Source organism: Sebastes umbrosus, chromosome 15, assembly GCF_015220745.1.
Source record: "Sebastes umbrosus isolate fSebUmb1 chromosome 15, fSebUmb1.pri, whole genome shotgun sequence".
NCBI classification, from domain to species: domain Eukaryota; kingdom Metazoa; phylum Chordata; class Actinopteri; order Perciformes; family Sebastidae; genus Sebastes; species Sebastes umbrosus.
In genome coordinates, this window is record NC_051283.1 from 6,101,162 (window position 1) to 6,124,304 (window position 23,143).

Consider the following 23,143-nt stretch of genomic DNA (forward strand, 5'->3'; position numbering starts at 1 on the left):
TTATTTTAATTTAATAGAGCAACGTTTCTATCTAACAGAGGGCTTCATCAGACATTGTCAAATCACCGTCACATTGCAGAGCGAGCAATAAACACAAACATATTCATCACCTAGGTGATTGTGATGTGCATGATTGAGGGTCAACAACTCTCAAAGTGACCCGATCAGAGCAGAGCTGGACAATACTGGTCTCATACTCCCACATACAGTAGGGGACAAATCATGCCTCCATAGAAAGGGTAAACACAGATAGAAAATTATATAAGGCAGCACATGTTAAATCCAACACATCAAAAATTCAAAAAAGATTTTTCTAACTTTTACGCTTCACCTTCTCACTTAAGTTAGAAAAGTTTCCCTTGCATACATCAAGGATTAAAGCCATAGAATTAGAATAGGATTAGAACGGACATTCAAATCAGCATTGCAGGATGGTCAGAACGGCGACCATTTTTATGTGTACTGTTGCCATTGCAACCCTTGTAGCAGGCTAACTTCCGTACAAACTAAACCAACTTACGGCAAGTCGGGGTTTGCAGTAACTACTAAAACAAGCAGTGGAGTAGTAATGTTACGAAGCAAAGAAAGCCAGAGTGAATGAGTAAAATTGAACACCTTTTCCATCCGTCTCCGGAGCTGCGTCCGGTCTCTTCCCAACGGACTACGACCACAATTTACAGCCCCACTGACGTGTTGTCTTGTCGCTATAACAACTCACAACAATTGCCAATTTTTGCACTAGTCAAATGACCACAGAAAACAGTTGTCAGTTCTACTCCTATTCTATTTGAATTATTATTTTTATTAGGGATGCACCGATACCAGTATCGGGTATCGGGTCCGATACTGTGCTCATGTACTCGTACTCACAAAACGGCTCCAATACAACGGCAACGATACCACTTTACGGCAGCGTGACGTTAACCTCCCGTCACCATCTTTCAGGTCCTATCGCACACGCTCCACCTCTGGGGTTGGGGCGCATTAAGGACAGTCCGCCCCGGTGACACTTTGGCCACGGCCCTGGGAAGCACCTTCGCCCCGAGCCTTTCCAAGCCGACCTAGAGCCGGTCGTGGCGCACCGCCTCAGCCGAAAACATATTGCCTCCCCAGCCTGCCGTGTGTCGCTCACACTCTCCAGCTGGCTGTTAACAAGGGTCTTTTGGCACAGAGAAGTACTCGGTATCGGCGAGTACCCAAATGTAAGTACTTGTACTTGTACTCGTACTCGGTCTGAAAAAAATGGTATCGGTGGATCCCTAATTTTTATTAACTATTATTATGATTCAAACAAAAGCCAAGGTTTGAAAGCTAATGTGCCTTTTATCAAAAAGTTGCTTTGGTCAATTCTGTCTTCATCAACAATTTTCAAGAAAGTACACATCATCATCCCTTAAACATACATTAGAGCCTTTGTGTGATCATCATCACTGAGTCAATAATCTGGAATTAGCAGTAGCCTTGAAGTGACAGATGGTTAATATTTCAAATCCCCAAATATTTCGTCACATCCCCAAACTGGCTGGAAAAGTGTGTGTGAAGAAAAGCCAACCACTGTGGAGGTGCCCTTGAGTGGGACATTGAGGCCCAGCTGCTGCTGCGGCAGCACAAGGCTGTGATTGTGTCTGTATGAATGTGTGTGTGTGAATGTGCAGCAGGGAATTACTGTGAAAGAGCTCACTAGACTTTTCCTTTCTAAATAAAGGTATAAAAGGGTAATCTGACGTACACTGTATTCTGTTGTTTCACTGTGATGTCTTAACAAGTTGTCACATTAAGGCTACTGACAAACACCCACTCGGTTCAAACATTAGTCGCATTCAGCATTTCTGTGCTGAAGCGAGACTGCAGAGTGAGATTTTCTGTTAGCTGAGTTCTTCCCCGTGGCCCTGGGCAAGGAAACGCAGCAGTCTCAAACCTCTGTAGCCACCAGTGAAAGTTCCTGTATTTTTATATTGCAGTGTGTGTATGTGTGTGTATGTGTGTGTGCCCTGCCTGAGTAAAAATAGTTTTCAGGAAGAGCTACAAAAGAGGTGGGAGGGAGGGAGGGAGAGAGGGTGAGAGATAGTATGAGATGGTGCGGTCGGGTGATCCAAGCAGTGTTATAAAGGTATTGGATGGCACTGCACTCAATAGTGAGAGTAACATATTATTGAATTTCAAAAGTAGTACAATATATATAAGAGTTCTTGGAAGAGCTGTCAGATAAAAAACATGCAGCCATAAGTAGTTGATGTGCAGATTCCTGCAGTGCTGCAGTCTGAATATATAAAACGATTTAGTCTGAATGTGCCTGTTGTTGTTTCTGACCAGTGATAACATCTAAAGGTTTTAATACCCGAAGCAAAACCCAATTTATTAATTCATCATTACTCTCCATCCAATCTGTTTATTAATCTTTAATTATCCTGACGTTATGCTGAATGACCTGCACAGCAAAGAGGACATTTTATTTTAGGATTCAATCACCACAGAAATACCAGCAAAGTAAGACACTATAGAGCAGTGATTCTCAACCAGGGGTCCAGGGAGCGAGTTCCAGGGGGTCCCGAGAAAAATGGGGAATAGTTTATTTTCACTATGTAATTAATAGAAGTGAGCCCAATGTGAGTAATAGAGTCCTAAGAGTGACTATTCTGATCATAGGTTTCCCTTCCTCCACAGTTATCTCCTCATCTGTTGTTGACAACTGTAGACGTCTGGTCTGAATCATCTAGCAACCGATATGTTTTCGGTTGGAGCTCCCTGAAGCAAAATCGTATCAAATGGGGGTCTGTGACCTAATGTGTACCAAATTAGGGGTTTCCTTGACACAAAAAAGGTTGAGAACCACTGACATAGAGAGTCACAGTTTGTAGTCCTCAACTCAAAGGTATTTAAGTAGTTGTGCCAGAGTTCGACATCAGAACTGTGTCCATAACAAGTCTGTTATACATAGCAGCGGTCTGCTATAAAGAAATAACAGACCGTAGAATGCTGTGATTGACCAATCAGAATCAAGTATTCAACAAAGCCGTGTAATCCATTATGTTCCATTATAGGTTCATTTTCCAGGTTTCTAATGTGTTTTCTCTGAAAAAAGCAACCGAAAACCCCTTTTAGTTTAAATGCAGAAAATAGTCTGTGGTTCATAAACCGCTTGATGATGTGATCTAAAGGCCCAGTCACCCTAGAAAATATACAAAGCAAAGTTCACATCCTCGCTAACATGTTAGCCAACTAGGAACACACAAGAGCTATAGTCAATCACAATGGCTCTCTGTGCTAGCTCGCCTGCTAAATGCCAGTTAGTTAGTAACTTTGTTAACTAGATAATAAGTTCTGACGATGTATTCAAGAGATGTATTTGGAATGGATGGAAAATAAACCCTCAGGTGGACAAACTAATCTAAAGCAGAAAAACGTGTATGTGCAGATGGTTGGAGTTTTTAACGTGCATAAAATAGCACTGATTGGCTGCTTCCATCCAATCAGATCAATGCATCTGACTGCTAACTGTAAGCATGATATAAATGTCTTCTTGTGTGGGATGGGATGGAGCACAGCATGCTTCTAGGCTATCTAGGAAATGCCTTTTTTTGCATGGCAAATTGTCCCTTTTACCTTTTGCAGTTGATGGTCAGTTGTGCCCTCAACATATTTCATTTTTCAGTTCCAGGCTATATAAAGAATTCACAGTTGCAACAGAGGCGCTAAAGGATACAGAAACAGCCACATCTTAATTATAGAGCTCCTCTAGCGGGGTGCGCTCAGTGCTCCAGGGTCATTATTAATGGCTCTTAGTGTGGAAATTGACACCGTGGGAAATAGCGGGGTCCATCATCGTCATTTAGCCTTCATTATGAGCTGCACTCTTTTTAATCACGCTTGAGTTTTGGTACGTTCGAAGCAGATTCCTAAAGATAACTCCCCAGCAATTGGACATAAAGACAGTGACGTTTTTTAAGAGAGCATACCATATCCATGAGGCGAATTATGGATTTGTGTGTCCTCCATCATTCTGACAGGCCTAGACAGGTGGTAAAAATATAGATCCCTCTCTTACTGGATCCCAAATCTTTCCTCCTGTCAGAGCGGGTTGTACCAGGCAGCAGGAACAGGAAAAAAGGAGGAGGTGGTGCTGCTGCTGGCAGAGCTCTAAACATTTCCAGATGCTGCAGACTGAACTGTGGGAACTCGGTGGAGAGAAAAATCAGTGGTTGGCCAACTTTTAGAGGCCTAGCGGATGATTTAAAACGTCTACCTTGCAATAGGAATTGACTAATAGCGGGTTTTTCAAGACCAACACTGGTAGTTTGTGGATTACCAACAGTTGCATTTATGTGCTGCTATTCATTAAAATAAACCAGACTTGTGTAACAAGCTCGACTTGGTGGTTTGTCGCAAAGGGTACATTAAGCGTAATAGAGGAAATTATAAAAGCAATAATCATTGTAATAAAAGCTGTGTTTCACTCCAAGTTTTATTATTTTCTGTGTAGAAAAGCATTTAAAAAAGCAGTTAGACCATTGTAAAACCCGATAACTCTCCACTGAAACCATTTATAATACTACTAATAATACTCTTTATTCATGTAGCACTTTTCAAACACAGAGGTTTACTTTTTCCCAAGATTTTGGCCACAAAAATGCAGTTTAGAGATGGGTCTAGACGCTCTGAAGTCATTGATCGAAGTTTCTTTAAAGGGCCAGAGTGTAGCATTTCAGGGGATTTATTAGCAGAAATGCATTATAATATTCATATCTATGTTTTCATTATTGTATAATCACCTGAAACTAAGAATCGTTTTATTTCGTAAGCTTAGAATTAGCCCTCCATATCTACATAGGGAACGGGTCCTCTTCACGGAGTCCGCGATGTCGCTCCGCCATGTTTCTACAGTAGCCCAGAACGGACAAACCAAACACTGGCTCTAGAGAGAGCCTTTCTCTGAGCGAGGTGAAGGGCGTTACCGAGGTTTTGCACTCGGCGGCTCACGTTACCGCAGTCTTGGAAAAGGGAGGAGTGAGCGGAGGGGTACTCAAGTTGGTTGCAATCTGCAACCACACCACTAGATGCCACCAAATCCTACACACTGTTCCTTTAAAAGTGTATGTTTGAAGTATTCAGGTCCAGAGTAAATAGAGCTGTTACAATAATAAAAGTTCAATGTAGGCACCATATTGTGGTTTAATCAAATCTGGCAATGCTGCTCTACAACCATTTAAAAAACTATTTGATACACAAACATAGATTTCCCCATCGATGTCACGTCAGGCCACCGCCTGATGCCGAGCAGAGCGATTTATTGGCCCTCTCGTCCCCCGCCGGCCCCTGGTACACTATCGCTCTCCGGACTATTTTTATCCATCCAGGAGAACATGTCGGCATCCTTTCCCCCGGCCCGCTCCCATAATTCCTCACTGTGTCCAAACACACGCTGACAAGAAATAGGTCTGCAGTGGGCCGGTGCTTTACAACAGGCTGCTGTTTCACATGAACAACTCCACTCACACTCTCATCTTACATTTATGTGCCTCACACACACACACACACACACACACACACACACACACACACACACACACACACTCTCTCTGTCTGGCTTTCTCTCTGTGTGTAAATGATGAAAGTAAAAGTAATACAAGAAACCGACAGGGGCATCTGGCCTAATTCCAATAGAAAATGGAATTGGATTAGTGCCTCCCTTCTCGCAGCTGTGTGTGTGTGTTTTTGTGTGTGAGTGTGCGCACATGTGTGCGTTGTTTGTAGCGGGAATCAAGGCAACAATGGAGCTCGGCGGCAGCCAGCTGCCCAACGGTGAAGCGCTGATGAACAGTGAGGAAACCGAGCCGCTGCTGCTGCTCAACACCTTCCTGTTTGTGTGTTTCGTGCTCGCCTGCACATCATCCCAGACAGATCAGTCATCCACACGACATCGATCATACTCATCATTTCTCCTGGCTTACAGATGCGGTCTTTGTTGTACACACTGTAGTAATAATCTTCTAATGGATAAGAACTTTAAACGGCAGCTTTGTGCGGCTGATTTAACAGCTGATAATCACACACTTTATTTATTCACTCCCTTGCTGCTGCAGAGAAAATTGAGTTACGCGATTAGAGCGTCTTTTCCCCCCTCAGCCGGTAGATTAAATTTCTCCTTTTTTTTTTTATTTTCCTAATTGCAGTGCCGGTCCTAAAGGAGACAACATCTATGAGTGGAGGTCGACCATCCTGGGCCCCCCAGGCTCCGTGTACGAGGGAGGAGTGTTCTTCCTGGACATCGCCTTCACACCAGACTACCCCTTCAAACCACCCAAGGTGAGTGGTGTCCCCCCCTCTCCCACTCCTTCATCCAGAGCTTTGAACAATGTCACCATTGTCCCAGCGGGCTGTCAGCTTTTAACAATTAGCAATTAGAATTGATTGTTAATACCTTTTTAACTTAAACAGAGGGTGATTTTATTCAAATTGCATTTGGATTCAACTTGACTGGATTTATAGCCTATACATTTCAAGTAATTGATCTTGAAAGCTTTCAGAAAATGAACAGCAGCGAGACTGGCATAGTCCTAATAAATCCAGACGTTCAAATGTACAAAAATAATAAACTTATTGCTGTGTATCACAATCATATCAGAGTTTCTATTGGCCCAAAGCTAACATGGATGGGAGTAATGGACACGGTATGCTTGTTTTATTGGTGCAAATGGTCGCCATCTGTACATATGCACTATTTAATGATGCAGCATCATTTTATAATTTATAGCAAATTATTTCGCAGACCTCCTGACAGACCCCAATTTCAGAATCACTGTCCTATTATTATTATTATACATTATCAGCACAACATCAGGACCCACATGTATAACTATATATATATGAGTCACAAATATAGAGTTTTATTTAGAAGGTGGATTAATCTCCTAAAACAGCTGGTCACTGCAGCAAATAGCTCATTTGTTGGGGTCTATTTTCAGCGGCGGATTAATCCCCATTTGGTGCTCTATAGTGAGTATTTTGGGCAGTAGAACGGTGTATGTGGTTGGGGGTTAGGGATTGAGTCAAAATAAACTCCAGTGTGTGTTCATGGTAATGAAGGAACATGTCAGAGCCAGTGCAACAGTGTGACTCATTGATGTGTTTTAATAGTTTTTAGACAACAATGGAGCTCTATGGCACAGAGGAAGAAGTTATATCACTACGGCTTTGATACAATACGTTACTGGTTCATTTCTGCTGCACATGGGATTCGCTGACAACAAGAAAAATATAGACTATCACCAGACTTAACCTTTAACTGTTTCTTGTTATTGTGTCCCCTCCTGATGTGCTGCATTCAGCAGCATTTGGCTTCCCTCCAGTGAGGCTGTGGGTTTGTGGCTATGTGTGTGTGTGTGTGTGTGTGTGTGTTCTGCTGATGCAAGTGTGTGTCAGTATTTACACATTCGACTGGCTGACAGCGGTTGCCACCTCTCTCAGTTTTGAGTCGTGCTCCTGGGTTTTGGTTTCGAGTCTAGAAATACTCGCGCTCTGTCAGCTATTTAGAGACACGTAGTAAAAATATACCGAAAAAAGTGTAAACAGGAAAATATTTTAGGATATTTTTCCTGTTTTTATATATGGACCATTCAGTATGGAGAGGCACTTATGGTTGAGAAGTGACAGAGTGTTAACAGCAGCAACAGTATAGACTTAGATTGACCAAAAGTTGTGGTTAAAGGGAAACTGACTGTGGCGTTTAAGAGTCATAGAGACACGAAAATCTTTATGAACCGTGCTGTAGAGACCGTGAATACTACACATACCGTCATGGCCACACCACGGCTAATTCATTAGCTAAACTGCAAAACTGTTAAATTTAACATAACGTTTGGTTATGTGTGGGGTCTCTCTCACGCCCACTTCCTGGGAGCCAACACCAACACCACGCTGCTGGTGGAGGCCCAGGCCGTATTGCTGGGCCCGCTGGAGGGAAGGGAGGCACGGGAGAACCAGAACCAGGACTAAGTGGGGCAGACTGTCAGACCCTGCTGCAGTAAAATGAGAGGTTTTCTAAAGGAAGTCTGGCAGATGCAGATCTTTAAGCGGTGGTGCTCAACCCTTTTGTCCACAGAGGCCGCCAAAATCTACATAAAATGAAAATTCCTTATTAGTAACTTGAACTTCTTCCACCCGTAGACTGAATATAACTGCTGTGGATTTGATTTATGGTTTGATTGGCCATTTCATGTTGAAAATTATTGAATGTTTTTACAACAAATCAAACTTATTGTGACTGTTGTTACAGCCCTGGGTATTTGATTTGCAGTCTGGTGCGAAATATGACTCCCAATGAGCAACGACGTTCTCCTCATTCCCTCCTGACCAGCTAAATCTGCCTCCTTCCTGGCAGTCCACGCTGAGGGGGGAACGGAGCCCGTGTAAACTCTTGGCATCCTGCTGCCTTGTTTTTCCAGTCTGGCTGTGAGCTGTGCCATCCAGCAGCTCACCGGCTCACCGCCACCAATCCGACAGCTGCAGCTGCTCACTACACTGGCTCACTCACTAATGTTAGGATGATAAGGCCAGTTAAGGCTGACACTGATACTCTTAGATAGAGGTTGAGGGTGGCAAGGACACTGGTCGGGGACCTGTTCGGCAGCAGAACCACCCAGCGACGGGCTGAGAGATTAGACTCCTCTGACTAACATTATCCCACTCTATCAACTCTAATTTCCTCATAGCTTTGAACTGCACATTTTTATCTTCCTCTGCATGACATCATTCTCATTTTCAAACCGTCTAACGTGCCATGGAGCGCCATAAAAGTCAAAGTTAGACCTGCGGATGATCAGCCATTCAACGCATTCCCTCCTTTAAACCAATTCTCTCAATTAAGAAACGTCATGATGACTGCCTCGTCATAAAACTATGAATCGGTTCAATTGCTTTTCATTCCATTTGCCCAAAATGTCTATTAAATGTGGACATTGTAAATGAACAAAACTGAGGTAATGATAGAAAAACATGCTTTATCATAGTTGAGCCAAATGTGTAAATGTGTAGGGAACTTTTGCGGCCTGCAAAACCAAACTTGAATTACCTTTTTTATGTTGTTTTTAACTTTTTGCTGTTTTGTTTACAAGTCTGTCTGGCCAAGACTTCCCTGGAAAAGAGAATTTAAATTTAAATGGGACTATACTGGATAAATAAAGGTTAAAGAGGACCTATTATTACCTATCACCTACGTTAAAAAAAAGCTTTATTTTTCTCATACCGGTTGTCTGAAACGCTCTGTGTAAGCAGGATAATGTCCGGCTAGCAGGTCATTGTGAAATAAACCCCTTCAGGGTGATGCAAGGCCTGTCAGGGGTTTATTTCACAAAAATGACTCGGCTCGATGTACATTATCCCTTACGTGTTACTTGGTGACATCACCAGGTTACGGAAGAAAAGGCAGGAATTCAAGCGAGGCGTTTCAGGCAGTTCAGGAGCAGTGTTTCTGTGGGGGAGGGTAACTCGCTTTGGCGTGGACTTTGGGTTATGTAACTTTACAGACCTTTTACATGCACAGAAAAAAAGCTATGTAAAACACTAGTGTAAAGGGGAAAAACACAAAAGCATAATAGGGCTGGGCAACATGATGAAAAACACTGTGAGATGACACACATTTTGTCAACTGTGAGAGATTGTTTGATATTGTTGTAGCTACGTGGCTTTCCTTTTAATATATCTGGTTGTGTTAGACCGCTGTGGTCAATTCTGCAAATCAGCGAAATTAGTGATAATTGCAATATTCGATTTATGTGATTCATGTATCAATGCGATGAAGTACTTTTATTTTTCAGGTATGTAATTCACAGAATTAGCTTAAAGACAGGCATCTATCTGCACATGTTCCCCCAGAGGAGAAACTTTTTATTTTGGACGCTCTCCTGTAGTGCTCGGTGTTGCCAGATCAGATTGGCAGATTGGGTTTGGGCCCAATCACAACTTAAAACTCGCCCAATTCAATTAAAAAAAAGTCCTAACTTTGCCAGAAACCTGTGTAAAACCATATATAGTCATTACATGCACAATAGAAAACACATCATAAGCATACAGGCTTCATATCTGCATCAAATAATCTAAGAAAAAAGGCTATCGCAACCCACAAAGAGTGCAGTCAGACAACCAAATAGACAAATTCCCATGTCAATGTCAATGATGATAACATCAAGGGAAATAGGTCCTCCCTTATCCTTAACGACGATTGAATACAACTCATGCCAATCAAATATTTCTGTTTTTCTAACCATAAAATGACGGCTTGTTTGGTAATATTGTTTTCACAATATTTTCAAAACCCCGCCAAATTTCATCTTCCAGCCCAATGCTTTTTTTCCCACGCCAAAAGTTAATCAAAAGTTGCCCAAGCAGGGCGGAAAACCAGCCCAATCTAGCATCACTGCTTCCTTTAGTTAAAATTGTCCACTTTGAACAAAACATATTGAAAACTAATATCTGGATTGCCCCGGTGTTTGAAAAGTGTTCCTGTGAAAGCTGTATTTACTCTAGAAACGCATAAATGTTGATCGGAATGAGCGCCGTTACAAAATGAGGATACAGAGGTTGTGTTTAGAGGCTGAGGGATGAATCCATAATACAGAGGGGATGTAGGATTAGACCCTCAGTTTTTGTTACGCGGAGGCAGCATCATAATCTATTAGCATCAGCCATGATGGGATTACAGGCTGTTAATGAGACCACACAGGCCGGCCAAGGATCTTTTTCATGGCTGCATTAGCATGCCAACGCTAACCCGTCTCAGCGGAGGCGTAAGAACAGGAGAAGGGGGCGACTCAGACACGAGACCTACCCCCAGCCAGTCGCCATCAATCACCTCGTCTCCCGTGTCTGCCTTTTCTTGTCACATCTCCGGAAATCCTTTCCGTGTAATGAAAAGCGTACTATTTATTGCTCTGTGTGTCTATCACGAGTCGGCGGTAATAACAGCGTGAAATGTGAGGACGAGACGGCGAGGGTTGTTTGTTTCTGGAGAGTTAATGAGAGGATAAAAGAGGGAGTGAGGGGAGGAGAGGCTGCAGTCACAAAGCAAGCAGAAAAGGGGGATGGAGCCTCTCCTGGTCTGCAACCTTCGCTTTAAGGAAGCAGAGAGGTCAAAGGTCACTCCTTAATGATGTTGTGCTCCTTGTGCTGATGCAGAGCTCTACAGGATTGTTGACTGTTGGCTAAGGCGGTTCCACAGGGACCGTCAGTATCACCTCCATACTGTGTAGACACACACATGTATCTCGGTCGATCCTCCGCTGTATTGACCTGTGCATTTACTAGAGTAGCCTTCAGATGGAGTTGAGATAAGTCAGATGTTTATTAATGCATTAGTATATTGGCAGACATCCATTATAGGCTTGTTTGGACTTTGGAAATCAATCGGAATGTGTTTTACAGCCGACTGTTAAAATTGTTTTTGCTCAGGCAGCCTGGAAGGGGCTGCGTAGTGTGTTTGCAAGGTCGCTTATATCCTTTTCTGAAACAATTTATTGATTAGTCAATCGACAGAAAATCACTTAAAGGGATAATTTGGATTTTTATGCCTCCGTGCTGGCGACGGCCGCGGCCGGAGGTATTATGTTTTGGGGCTGTTCCGCCTCATTCTCGTGATATCTCAGGAACGCCTTGTGGGAATTTCTTCAAATTTGGCACAAACATCCACTTGGACTGAAGGATGAACTAATTTGATTTTGGTTGTCAAAGCGGGCCATAACTCAAGAATTCATATGCTAATTATGACAATTTCACACACGTTTAACAGGATAAAATGATGAAGTGATGACATTTTTCGACAGACAGGGATGTAAACTGCAACTTGACTTCTTGGTGTGAGGTGGTAATTCTAGTTCTAATTCTAGTTCTAGTTTGACGGTCGAGTACCAGCACGGAAGCAAAGCAATGTGCTGCTGTTTTTTATCCACCTAAAAGAAAGACTCACCTACAAAAAAATCAATATCAGTTTAAGTGTATGCTATAATTACAATATTTTTACCACTTTACTTTGCCGTGAGACAGCACTTTCTGACGGGGAACTAAAGCCGTTTATCCATCTGTGCTCTCCTCAAAGCCACCAGACTACATTGAAAAAAACTGTAATTTTACCTTGCAGACCACGGGAGTTGCTGATCTACTACTGCCTCGATCCATTAGTTTGTTTGTGTTGTTGTGTGACTTTGGTGTTTTAAAGGGTTAGTTTGGATTCACCAAAGTCACACAATAACACAAACAAGCTAACCAATCGAGACAGCGTTAGACCAGCAGCCACCTGTGTTCTGTGACGTAAAATTACTATTTTTGTCAAAGAAGTCCGGTGGCTTTGAAGAGAGCACACCGGCTTCAGTTCCCCGTCGGAAAGGGCTGTCTGACGGTAAGGTTAGGCGGTGAAAATATTCTAAATATAGCTTAAACTTCAACTGATAAAGATTTTATTAGGTGGTTAAAATACGTTTTCCTGCTGCCCCCGTCCACAGCAGTGTATTTTTTTTGCTCCCGTGTCGGTACTCCTGTCTGTTTCTCCAAACTGGGGGCATGCCGACCGTTATCTACTGTAGGTAATACACTGACTATGGATATGTACCTCATACAACCCCACTTCAAAACACCGATCTATCCCTTTAATGGTAAGGCAGTGATTCTCGTCATTTATGCAGGAAAACATGAGCTGTTTTCAGCTTCCCAAATATGCAGATTTTGTATTTTATATCACTCTAAGTTAAATATCTTTATTGGGGCTCTGGAAAATGTTGATATTGTACTATTTTCCAACAGTTCATGGCTTAACAATTATTTGATTGAATGGTTAAAATAATGATGAATTGATAATGAAAATAATAATTAGCTGCAGCCCTAAGCAAATGCTGCTGTAAGGACAAAACATCAAATTATAATGTACTAGGATAAAAAAGTAAAAGTGAGTTGACCGGTTTGGCTGAAATTAGAATGCACTCAATACTGCTGTAGAGGCCGCACATCTGTTTGTTTTAGATTTTGATAATAGAAAATGTTTAGAAATATTAGTTTTCATCTGATCTTTCAAGATCTGGAAATTACTCTGTGATAGACAATCATGACTGTCATAATCTCGGCCTAATTTTCCACCAGATTTAACGCCGCAATATGCAATCAATATTTTCATATGAACAATAGAGATCAAACCACTTTGTGAAAAGTCTTCGCAGAGAGGCTGCAGAATTATTCATTTATTTATTAATATCTGTCTTGCTGCCTTCAATTCCTCCTTTAAACACATTAAATGTAATTTTTTTTATGCTGATTTAAACACATTTACTACCTGGAGAGTGTTTAATTACATTTGTTTATTTAAAATAAATAGGGCCCTTTTTGCTGTTATAATAATAATCCTATTTTAAGAAGCCCACTATCAATAGTCCACACACAATTATGCAACTTGAAACCAAACCGATAATGTGGTTATCTTGTAGAAACCAGTATTGATCTAACCCTCTGCCCGTCCGTGTCAAGGTGACGTTCCGTACGAGGATCTACCACTGCAACATCAACAGTCAGGGGGTGATCTGTCTGGACATCCTGAAGGACAACTGGAGTCCTGCCCTCACCATCTCCAAGGTCCTACTGTCCATCTGCTCCCTGCTCACTGACTGCAACCCTGGTGAGAGATACAACACACTCGCACGCACACACACACACACGTCTCCTTGTCATATCTCCCTGCAGGTTTAGCTGTGGCAGGTTGACTGACATGTCCATTCTGTGTGGATAATGTACATGGAAGTGTGTCACTTTGAGGCTTGAGTCGTCCTCTTTGTAGCAGCAGCAGTCGGAGAGGACGGACAGGCAGGTTGCAGTGATGGAAAACACTGCTGGTTTGTGTGACATCACTCTCTTCATCTATCTGTTGTTCATCTATTTCTGAAGTGGGTCTGAAATGTTCTGTAATGGCTTTATTCAAACATGAATCATTACAAATCAATTACAGTTATGTTAAGAAGGTGGAACATTTAAATCTATGCGCATTAACCTTGTGCTTATGTTGCCTTTTAAGGTGACGACTTAATCGGCTGGGTCAAAATATTGGCCCGCGTTAGCTTATAGTTGATATATTTAGGCTGCAACTTTCATTGTTGATTAATCTTTTGAGTATTTTCTCGACTAATCGATTTGTTTTTAAGTCTATAAAATGTCAGAAATAGGTGAAAAATGTCAATCAGTGTTACCCAAAGCCCAAGATGACGTCCTCAAATGTCTTGTTTTGACTCAAAGATATTCAGATATTCAGATTACTGTGATAGAGGAGGAAAGAAACCACAAAATATATAAATATTATGCATTAACTAATATTTTTAAACTCAGATATCGGCAGGTTTCAACATAAACCATGGCCCGATGGCCCGCGGCCACAATTATATCAGATGACACATTGTATGATGTAGTTTGTTTGAAGCAGACTGAGGCCTTAACTTGAACAAGGTCCTCTAGTTGATCTGGGTGGAACTCTATGAATTAAGCCCCAATGAGAGACATGCTCTCAATTTGGTGTTGATTACTACCAAAGCTCCGGAGCCCAAAAAAAATGGTATTCGGGTCAGCCCTAGTCTAAAGAGCAAAAGTATCTCCGAGAGCTCTGTGACTACTTTTTGGTCAAACGTGGATAACAACTCACACTTTCAGACAGCCCCTATGTGGTGATGAACTCTGTTGTACATACAAAAAGGGACAGTAGTTGTGCAAAGAGTAAAAGAAAAAAAAAAAGAGAGCTTGAGAAAGAAGTTCAGATCCTGATTTATTTCTCACCTCTGCACACTTGGCCAAATCACTGCGCAAAGTGGATGTTGTTTTTTTGAAATTGTTGGACATAGCCGTGCCTGATTCTCCCATTGGAAATAGATTTTCAAGTCCACTTTGTTTGAAGCGTACTGAGGCCTTTTTAAAGCAACTCTTTTCTCCAATAACCATTACTACCTCAGTGTGAAGGTATATAGCAGAAAAATGATTATAACATTTTCACAGCGTTTGCATTCATCATCTTACAATATTGTCTGGTAAACAGTGAGCCTGGGTGTATTCATCCTCCCTTCACTGCAGTTTAATCAATATTTAACCAGGACTGGCTGGCTAAACACAGCCCTGTAAACAGCCGACAACCGTTCGGAGGAGAAGACGTCAACATTTTTAAAGCTAATTACATCCATTATGATCCGGTTTACCAGCAGAGCAAAGACCACCGCTCGCTGGAGGAAACGGGGATTCAATCTGTCTTTTTATGGACCAGTCGTTTCCCAGTTCGACCGGTCCTCAGCTGCCATTTACGATTTAATGTGTGTTGGTATGAAGGATTAAATTGAGCAAGCAGAGGTGGTAAAAAGCAGCTCCAATATCACAGTGATGAGGTTCAGAGTGAAAGAAGTGGGAGAAAGGTACATGTAGGAAGAAGGGGAGTGAAGAATGACAGGTTATTTCACATGTGAATAGTGGGGAATGAGATGGCAACAGAAAAGAAAGAGCGAGGGAGGGAGGAGGAGTGGGGGTGGGCTGATGGTGCTGATTGTGAGGACCTCTGATGATAGCTTGTGTCCTCTCGACGGGGATTGCTCTTTGATAACGTAGCAGCGGAGATTCTCCAACCGTGGGCGAAAATGAGAATAGCTTTTCCTCTCCTCCTCCTCCTCCTCCACGTTTTTCAGATGTTGGCAAGATGAAATGAGCCGATTCCTTTAAAGTATGATACAAAAGAGACTTGATCGACACCCCGTCGTCCCCGCCAAAAAAAAAAAAAATCGTCACCCCTCCTCCTCCCCGTTACCCACGCACTTTCTATCCCTCTTTCTGCCTCTTGCCTCATCAAAATCAGTCCGCTCGCTACACTTCTCACCACTTGCTTAAGTTTTTCAAACCCCAGCCTCAAGTGCTGAATGTGGATCTGAAATAGCCTAAAAATATCTCATCCCTCCCTCTCCGCCGCCTCCCGTCTGAAGATTTTCTTTCCCGTGGAAGGCGGAGATCATTGGCATGTAGCTCATTAAAGCGGGGGAAGAGGATGGAATGACAGTTAATCAACCCTCCCAGGGCTGCCGGCCCCGCCGTCACGCCACATTTAACCCTCTATCAGCTCCCACAAGCAGATCTCTACCTGGGGCATCCTGGTGGCTTGTGGGGGGGCTAAGCCACATGCCATGTCAGAGCGTATCTATGGGGCTCAAATCCAGCCCAGGGGGCCTCTGTCCGATGTCTCCGCGTCTTTTCCTGTCGCAACCTCTTTGTAACTTCCAAAAAGTAATCTTGAATTTGTGTAACAAAGCCAGAGGGATTCTTCCGCAGCGATTTCTGCTGCCGCTGCTGTCTGTGCTCGATCGTATATCAGGCTGATATAATGCTGATATTCGGCCAGTCTTTTATAATGAAGGTGTCTGCTTCTTCCCCTCAGGTGTCAGTCTGTCAAACCTGTAATAATACTTGCCTCACTCGGCCTTAAAGGAAGGCTTTACTATCTGGATTGATATCAGAATATGTGAGATTAAAAAAAAAAACTGTTTATATTATCAGCTAGTGCAGCGCCTGTGTGCCTCCTGTTCAACAACTGAAGTGACTGAAAACATGTACTTAGGTGTTACAAAAAGACCATAAAATTACTCCGAACATCTCACACAGCATAGTCATCATCTGGAAGCCACCTGGAAGAGGTTCCTTGCTGCTTTTGTACAGTCTTTAGCCAGGTTTCCACCTCACTTTTAGTCCCCAGGAACTACTTTTCAAGGAACTAAAAGGTCCCCTTCACCACACTGTTGTCTGCGTTTCCACTGCGGTCTAAAGACCTTTGTAGATTAGGCAAATTAGTCCGCTGACGTATGAAAAAGCAAAATGACCTGAGACAGTGGCTGCTGGTGGTCGCAGTGGTAAACACACTCTAAATAAAGGTTTCGTCTCACTGCAACGACATTTACTGCTGCATATATTCACTGATGCACGTTGGATATGATGAATGAAATGAAGCTAAGAGCGTCTGTCTCCACAGTGAATCATCCGTTGAGTGTCTTGAGGGTTATTTATTTGTGCTTTAGAACGTAAACCGCTGTTAAACAATCAGAAAATAACTTTTCTTTCTCTCATTCACGGCACTGCCGCGCCGTCTCCCTCTTCTACCGCTCGCCCTCACGATCTCTCTCTCTCTTTTTCTCTTTGTCTATTTTCTTTTAATGAGTCGGGAAATCGACCTCAGAGCCTGACTTTACTTTCAATTTTATCAAACAAAGAGAAATGCTCTCCACCTCGTCCTGAAACGGTCCTAAATCAATAGACCAATCAGCGACGTTCATCCCTGCAAACTCCACCCCGTAAGTTCCTCTACTTTCAGAAAGTACTATCCCCCCAACCAGGGCCCCCTTTTTTGGGGGGGTAAAATGTCCCCAGAACTTCATTAGACCCTGGACTCTGCAGTCGAAACTCAATGAGTTCCTTAAAAGGTTCTTAGCTCCTTCCTGCGGCGGAAAAGGTTTTTTTTTTGTAAAAGCCTCAGTATGCTTCAAACAAACTAGTTCCTCCTACAGCTCAGCCTTTGTGAACTTGACACAATGAATTGTAAAATGAATTGTAAAACACTGTCAGTTTCTCCTCACAGGCATTCACAGTGTTGCACTTGGTTGTGCACATGAAAAATTATGGAATTAGTTGTGTAAAAAAAATGGATCCGCAGGGTCTCTGCGCTCCTCATGTGAATAATAGACTGGAAGAGACGAGCGCTGGTCTGCCTCGCGGCACAGAAGCGGCTTCTCTGCTCTACTGTATTCTGTCGGTACAACTGTATTCTATTTATAGGCAATAGTAACATATATACTGTATCTATAGGCTACATATTTACAGGCTCAAACGAGGCACGACAAGCGCATTATTATCATACTGTCGGAGACGTGTCTGTGTTTTTGTCCCGGTGCTTTACACGGAGCTGACACCTGACCTTGCCTGTCTTTACCCCACCACCACCAACAATCCACCAAGTACTTGTGTTTGAATATACCGGCGCCTTGAGCTCATACACTGAGCAGAGCGCAGGTGCTGCTTCAGGAGCACCTGATCTAAAAAAAGGCCAACCTTCCTTTTTGGCCTTCAAAACACAAATTGGTCAAACGAGGAAAGAATAGCATAAAGCCAGTCATTGACGTGATGATTCAGGACATCTTTCACGAGCTTTCACCAACCAGCAATCCCGACAGGATTTCTGTCTTCGGACTCACGCTGTCACTTAAGAAGTCAGATGCTCCCAGCTTCCAGCTACAATGCCGCGATATGTAAGGATCCATTCATCCAGAAATATGGGTATAAGCCTGTAAAAACCCCCCCATCATTGAAACCCTAGCGGGGATTAGTGCTGAGGGGTGTTTGTGCTGCTTGCTCAGCCAAGCTCATCACACTGCTCCGTCAGCAGGCCGAGCCCTGCAGGAGACGGTCTGAAAGCCAGGCGGAGTGCATGTGAGGCTCCAGGAATGTGTTTCCCTCTCTTGTCACCTCACTGAGAAATTGACCGGCGGCACAACGAATTGAGCAGCAAGCGCGATCAATACGAGAGCAGTGGGAATTCATATCGGTGGCTGTTGACTGACCGGACGTGTGCGGTGTATCAACAGACGGCGGCTGCTCGGAGCCCACCATGATCACCTCTGATTTACAACGGCATGCACATTTTACTGCGCTGTCGATAAAAGGTGTCGGCCGCGCCAGTACGTCACATGATACGGACTTCTCTTCAGACCACGGGAGCGATAGGGGCTCCGTTCGTTTGACTTACGGTTCTTCAGTGGGTTTTCACTGGTTGTAATAAAAGTCCCATGCATGCTGATGAGCCGAGGTGGTCGGCTGCAGGTTTCACCAGACGCAGACCTGCGTCAGGTAATTGGATGTCAAACAGCAGCGTGTGGCTGTTTGTGTAAACATGCCGTATGTCCTAATAAATAAAATATCACTCACACAGATGTGGATTTTCTGACGGTGTCGTCCCCCTTCAGGAAATCTGTTAGTGAAGGTGTGAGAGGTTTACATGACAACGTTCAGTATCTCTACAACTATCGGCCGGGTTTCCAGCAGATTTCCTGTAGATATTCTTGTTCCCCGGCGGATGAATTCTAATGCAGTTGGTGAACCTTTCGACCTTTCTTCTGGTGCCACCATCACAATTTGTACTACAAGATATATTCAAATCTAACAGGGAGATGTCATGATGTTTTCTCAGCACATTGGGGCACACCCACATTTTTGGTGTAATAATAATTATTAAAGACTCAAACTCAAAACAGCTCAAGTGTAGGATAGTGTCCATAATTATATATATATATATATATACATACATACATACCGAGGTTATAATAGTTTTGAATTTTCAATTAGTTTTTATTTTAGTTTTTCTTTTCGATTTCATTTTAGTTTAGTTTTTGTTAGTTTTAAGATCATGTTTGCTAGTTTTAGTTTAGTTTCAGTTTTTATATATTTAGTTTTAGTTTTTTTTTTATTAGGGCCAGGTATAATATCTCAGAAGTATGTAGCTATATGCATAAAAAATTTACCTAAAATTAGAGATGTTCCAATACCATTTTTTCCATTTTATCAGCTGTTTACTACTGACCATGTATGGATGTGATGTGTTTGCTATCTTTGCTGTACGGCCTGGCTCAGGTTAAACCCTTTGTAAGACATGAACAAATACGTTTTTGATATACGGTTAAACAAGTTGATTTTTTTCTGGGTTAATAGATTATGGTATCGCATCGGTGCATAGACTGGCCGACTCGCCGATACCCGATCCCGAATTTTGGCGGTATCGGACCCATTTCCAATACTGGTATCGATATCGGAACAACTCTACCTAAAATACATGGTTGGAGATCTGTGTTGGAATGTTTAATGTTTAATCTTTGCGCTACTTTAGTGAAGCAATTGCGGCTTAGCGCTGTCTCCTGGAATGTCAAGTCTGTTCAATTTCATGCAGCTGAACAATCTGAATTCCTATCTTTATTGCTTTTGTTTGTTTGTTTTAACTCTGGACTCTTTATTTCTGGTGAATATTATTGGGACCTGCTTTTGGTTATCCTGCACTCCTCCACTTTGTTGGAACCAATCCAATAGAATCCAATCAAGTTGCAGAAGAAAACCATGAAGAACTAACGTTATGTTACCGAGCATCAGTTGGCGCCAGTTACTCTGTTGTTAAAATTGTATTACATTTAGTGAAGAGCACATTATGACTTGTTTAGGACTCAAAACTCCAAGTTTAGGGCTCGGGACTTGACTCGGGACTTGAATTGCAAAAACTTGTGATTTACTTGTGAATTGCGAAACAATGACTTGGTCCCACCTCTGCTATTAAATAAAGGTAAATACTCAATAAATACTTTGTTTGTTGTATTAAGTCTCACCGAGTTCATTCCTCTTGTGTTACAGCCGACCCTCTGGTTGGAAGCATCGCCACACAGTACCTGACCAACAGAGCTGAGCACGACAGGATAGCCAAACAGTGGACCAAACGCTACGCCACATAGACCAGCACCACCCCTCCAGGATCCCCCCACCCTACCCAACACACACACACACACACACACACACACACACACACACACACACACACACCTCCCCTCCTCTGAAATCTATGGAAGCACACCCGCTCCCTGTCATCCACCCGCCCCCCCCCAACCCAGAGAAATGAACTGTTATTTGTTCCATGCTGACTTGAAAAGCTTCTTTTTTATACAAAGAGTCTATTGGGATTGTATTTTCCAATACACTGAATGTTGATATGGTCATGAAAAGCTTTAATACTGTTATTGTTCTTGTCGTCGTCGTTCTCCTCGTTATTGCATTGTTAATAACATTGTCGCCACCCTCGTCAATCTTCTTATCTAAAAGCGTGCGTGTACTATTCCCGTTTCATGTGATGGTTTCATGTAAAATGCTCATACTGAGTGAGTGCATTCAGTTTGTTTTTTCTTCCAGTGGTTTTACAGCTCATGGTCAATATTAGTGCATGGCATCAGGATACGTGTGTTCATGCAGTGTAGTGTATTATTTCTGTTCTGGCATGGAGTGAGCCCATCACCATGTATGACGATAGTGGTAGTTTGCTGTACATTTAATGCCTTGTGAGAATACATACTCATTGAATACTCAATTAAACACTGGCTGTAATGTGACAGACTCCGTCTCAGTGTCTTGCTTTAATATGACTGTGTGTGTGATTGCAGTGTGTAGCTGCAGACTCATCTCTCTGACCACTTCCTGTTAGTTATCACCAGCTCACCACCACAGACAGGAGTGATTCTCACTTCATCTTTTTTCATATTCATATTTTGGTAACTTGAATGAGTGCAGGTTAGACATACAGTATGAATATCTTATATACATTTTATGGGTTCTTCCACGACCGATGCTACACCCTACCTCCAAGTTTCATGAAAATCGGGCAGGAAGTTTTTCCGTATTCCTGCTGACAAACAGACAAACAAACCTAACCACCTTGGCGGAGCTACCTAACACTGATTTTAAAGGATTTTAAAACTAACCATCGTTACAAAAAATGTAACAGCAGATTTATGTGGTTCAAATTACAAAGTAAGTAGTGAATAAATAAATGACTTGAAAAATAATTAAATGTATAATATTAATAATAAATGTAGGCAATAATTAATTGATAAAATGTGATGTATCTGTTTTAATTTGCTTCTTTATTAATTTAATTTCCCTTTTTATTTATTTATTCGTAACTTATAACTTGTAAATGTATTTATTTTAAAATGTATTCATTATTAAACTGTATGTATATATTTATTTATTTTATTAACTTTTAAATGTATTTATTTATTTTCAATTTATTCTTAAATGTATTTATTCATTGTATTTATTTATTATTTCTGCAGGAATTTCCCTTCGTATTCCCCCCCATTTATTTCACCAAACTTATTTATTTTTGTATTATTTTCTTTTTACATTTCTTTATGCATTTCTGCCTCATTATTCAAATGAGGGGGCCGTCAGTCTTCTGCACGTGCAGATATAGTCGCTCCAACTGAAACTGTAAATAGCATTAAGACTTCACATCCTACAGGACTATCAGAAGAGATAAACCTGGCTTTAATTAATTAGATAATCATCAGAACCAATATGTTTAATGTAAAGTCAAACCATACTTAACCCCTTATCTGCATTTTTATTATATTCCTCTCTAATTTTACATCATCCTCATGCGCTCACAATGTGTTTATAATGGATTTATAATGCCCTGAGAGGACAACTATCCTGATTGGTAGCTCTTAACTTCAGTTCAAACATAATGTTTTCCTCAGTCTGCAGCAATGAGCTAAATCACTGTAAGGCGCTGCATTTCAAACACCACTTAATTGCCACCCTGTAAAGCAGCACAGACATGAGGTAATGTGTTGCAGGTTTTCATGAAAGCTCTGTGGAAGTTAAGCAGCACCTGGACTGTTAGCTGTTAGGAGTGTGAACTCCTACTGTGGAATAGTCGTTTAGTTCTTCCTGAGGAGACTCAGATCCATCGGTGTGTTCAACAGACTCCTGCAGATCTTCTACCAGTCTGTAGTAGCTGCTGCTCTGTTCATCGCTGTTCTTCACTGCAGGTAGTGTCATCAAGGCTGGTGGAGGCCAGCAGAGTCTTGTTGAGTCAACTTCCTGGTTAGGAAGGTGAGCTCCATGGTCGGGCTGGAACTGGACAGTCTGGAGTCACTGGTGGTGGAGGAGGAGGAGGAGGAGGAGGAGGATGAGGATGAAGTCAAAGCCATCTTGGATAACCGCTCTCATCCTCTCTACGACGAGCTGTGGCAGATGGGAGCTCATTATTTAGTCACCGGATCATCTCACCTAGCTCCAACACTGAGAGCTTCAGATGCTCCTTTGTGCCCGCTGCCATCACACTATACAACAGCTAATTTATTTATCTAATTGGATATTTTTTTTTCTTTTTCTTTCAAAATAGTTTTTATTTGTGGAAAACATAAGCAAACAATAAACACACTACCGGGTTTACAGGTCACCAGTTTTCATATTTTCATTTTCCCATCCTTCTACCCCGCCAAACCCCCGACCAACAACGCGCATTACAGAAGAAAAAATATATACATATATATACATACATATATATATAAATTTGATT

The 23,143-nt window shown here is 42.1% G+C and overlaps 1 protein-coding gene across 2 annotated transcripts in view; it reads left to right on the plus strand.

Moving 5' to 3' along the window:
- Positions 1-23,143, plus strand: part of ube2e1 (ubiquitin-conjugating enzyme E2E 1) — a 106,290-nt gene that overhangs the window by 54,285 nt on the left and 28,862 nt on the right. Inside the window, exons 4-6 of one of the 2 annotated variants that reach the window (XM_037794014.1) lie at positions 6,171-6,303; positions 13,501-13,648; positions 20,422-21,171. The exons of the other annotated variant lie outside the window; for it this stretch is intronic. Of the exons in view, the coding sequence (XP_037649942.1) occupies positions 6,171-6,303; positions 13,501-13,648; positions 20,422-20,519 (379 nt within the window). The 3' untranslated portion in view covers positions 20,520-21,171. Of the gene's footprint in view, positions 1-6,170; positions 6,304-13,500; positions 13,649-20,421; positions 21,172-23,143 lie in introns of those variants that run through there. 2 annotated transcript variants of the gene reach the window in all.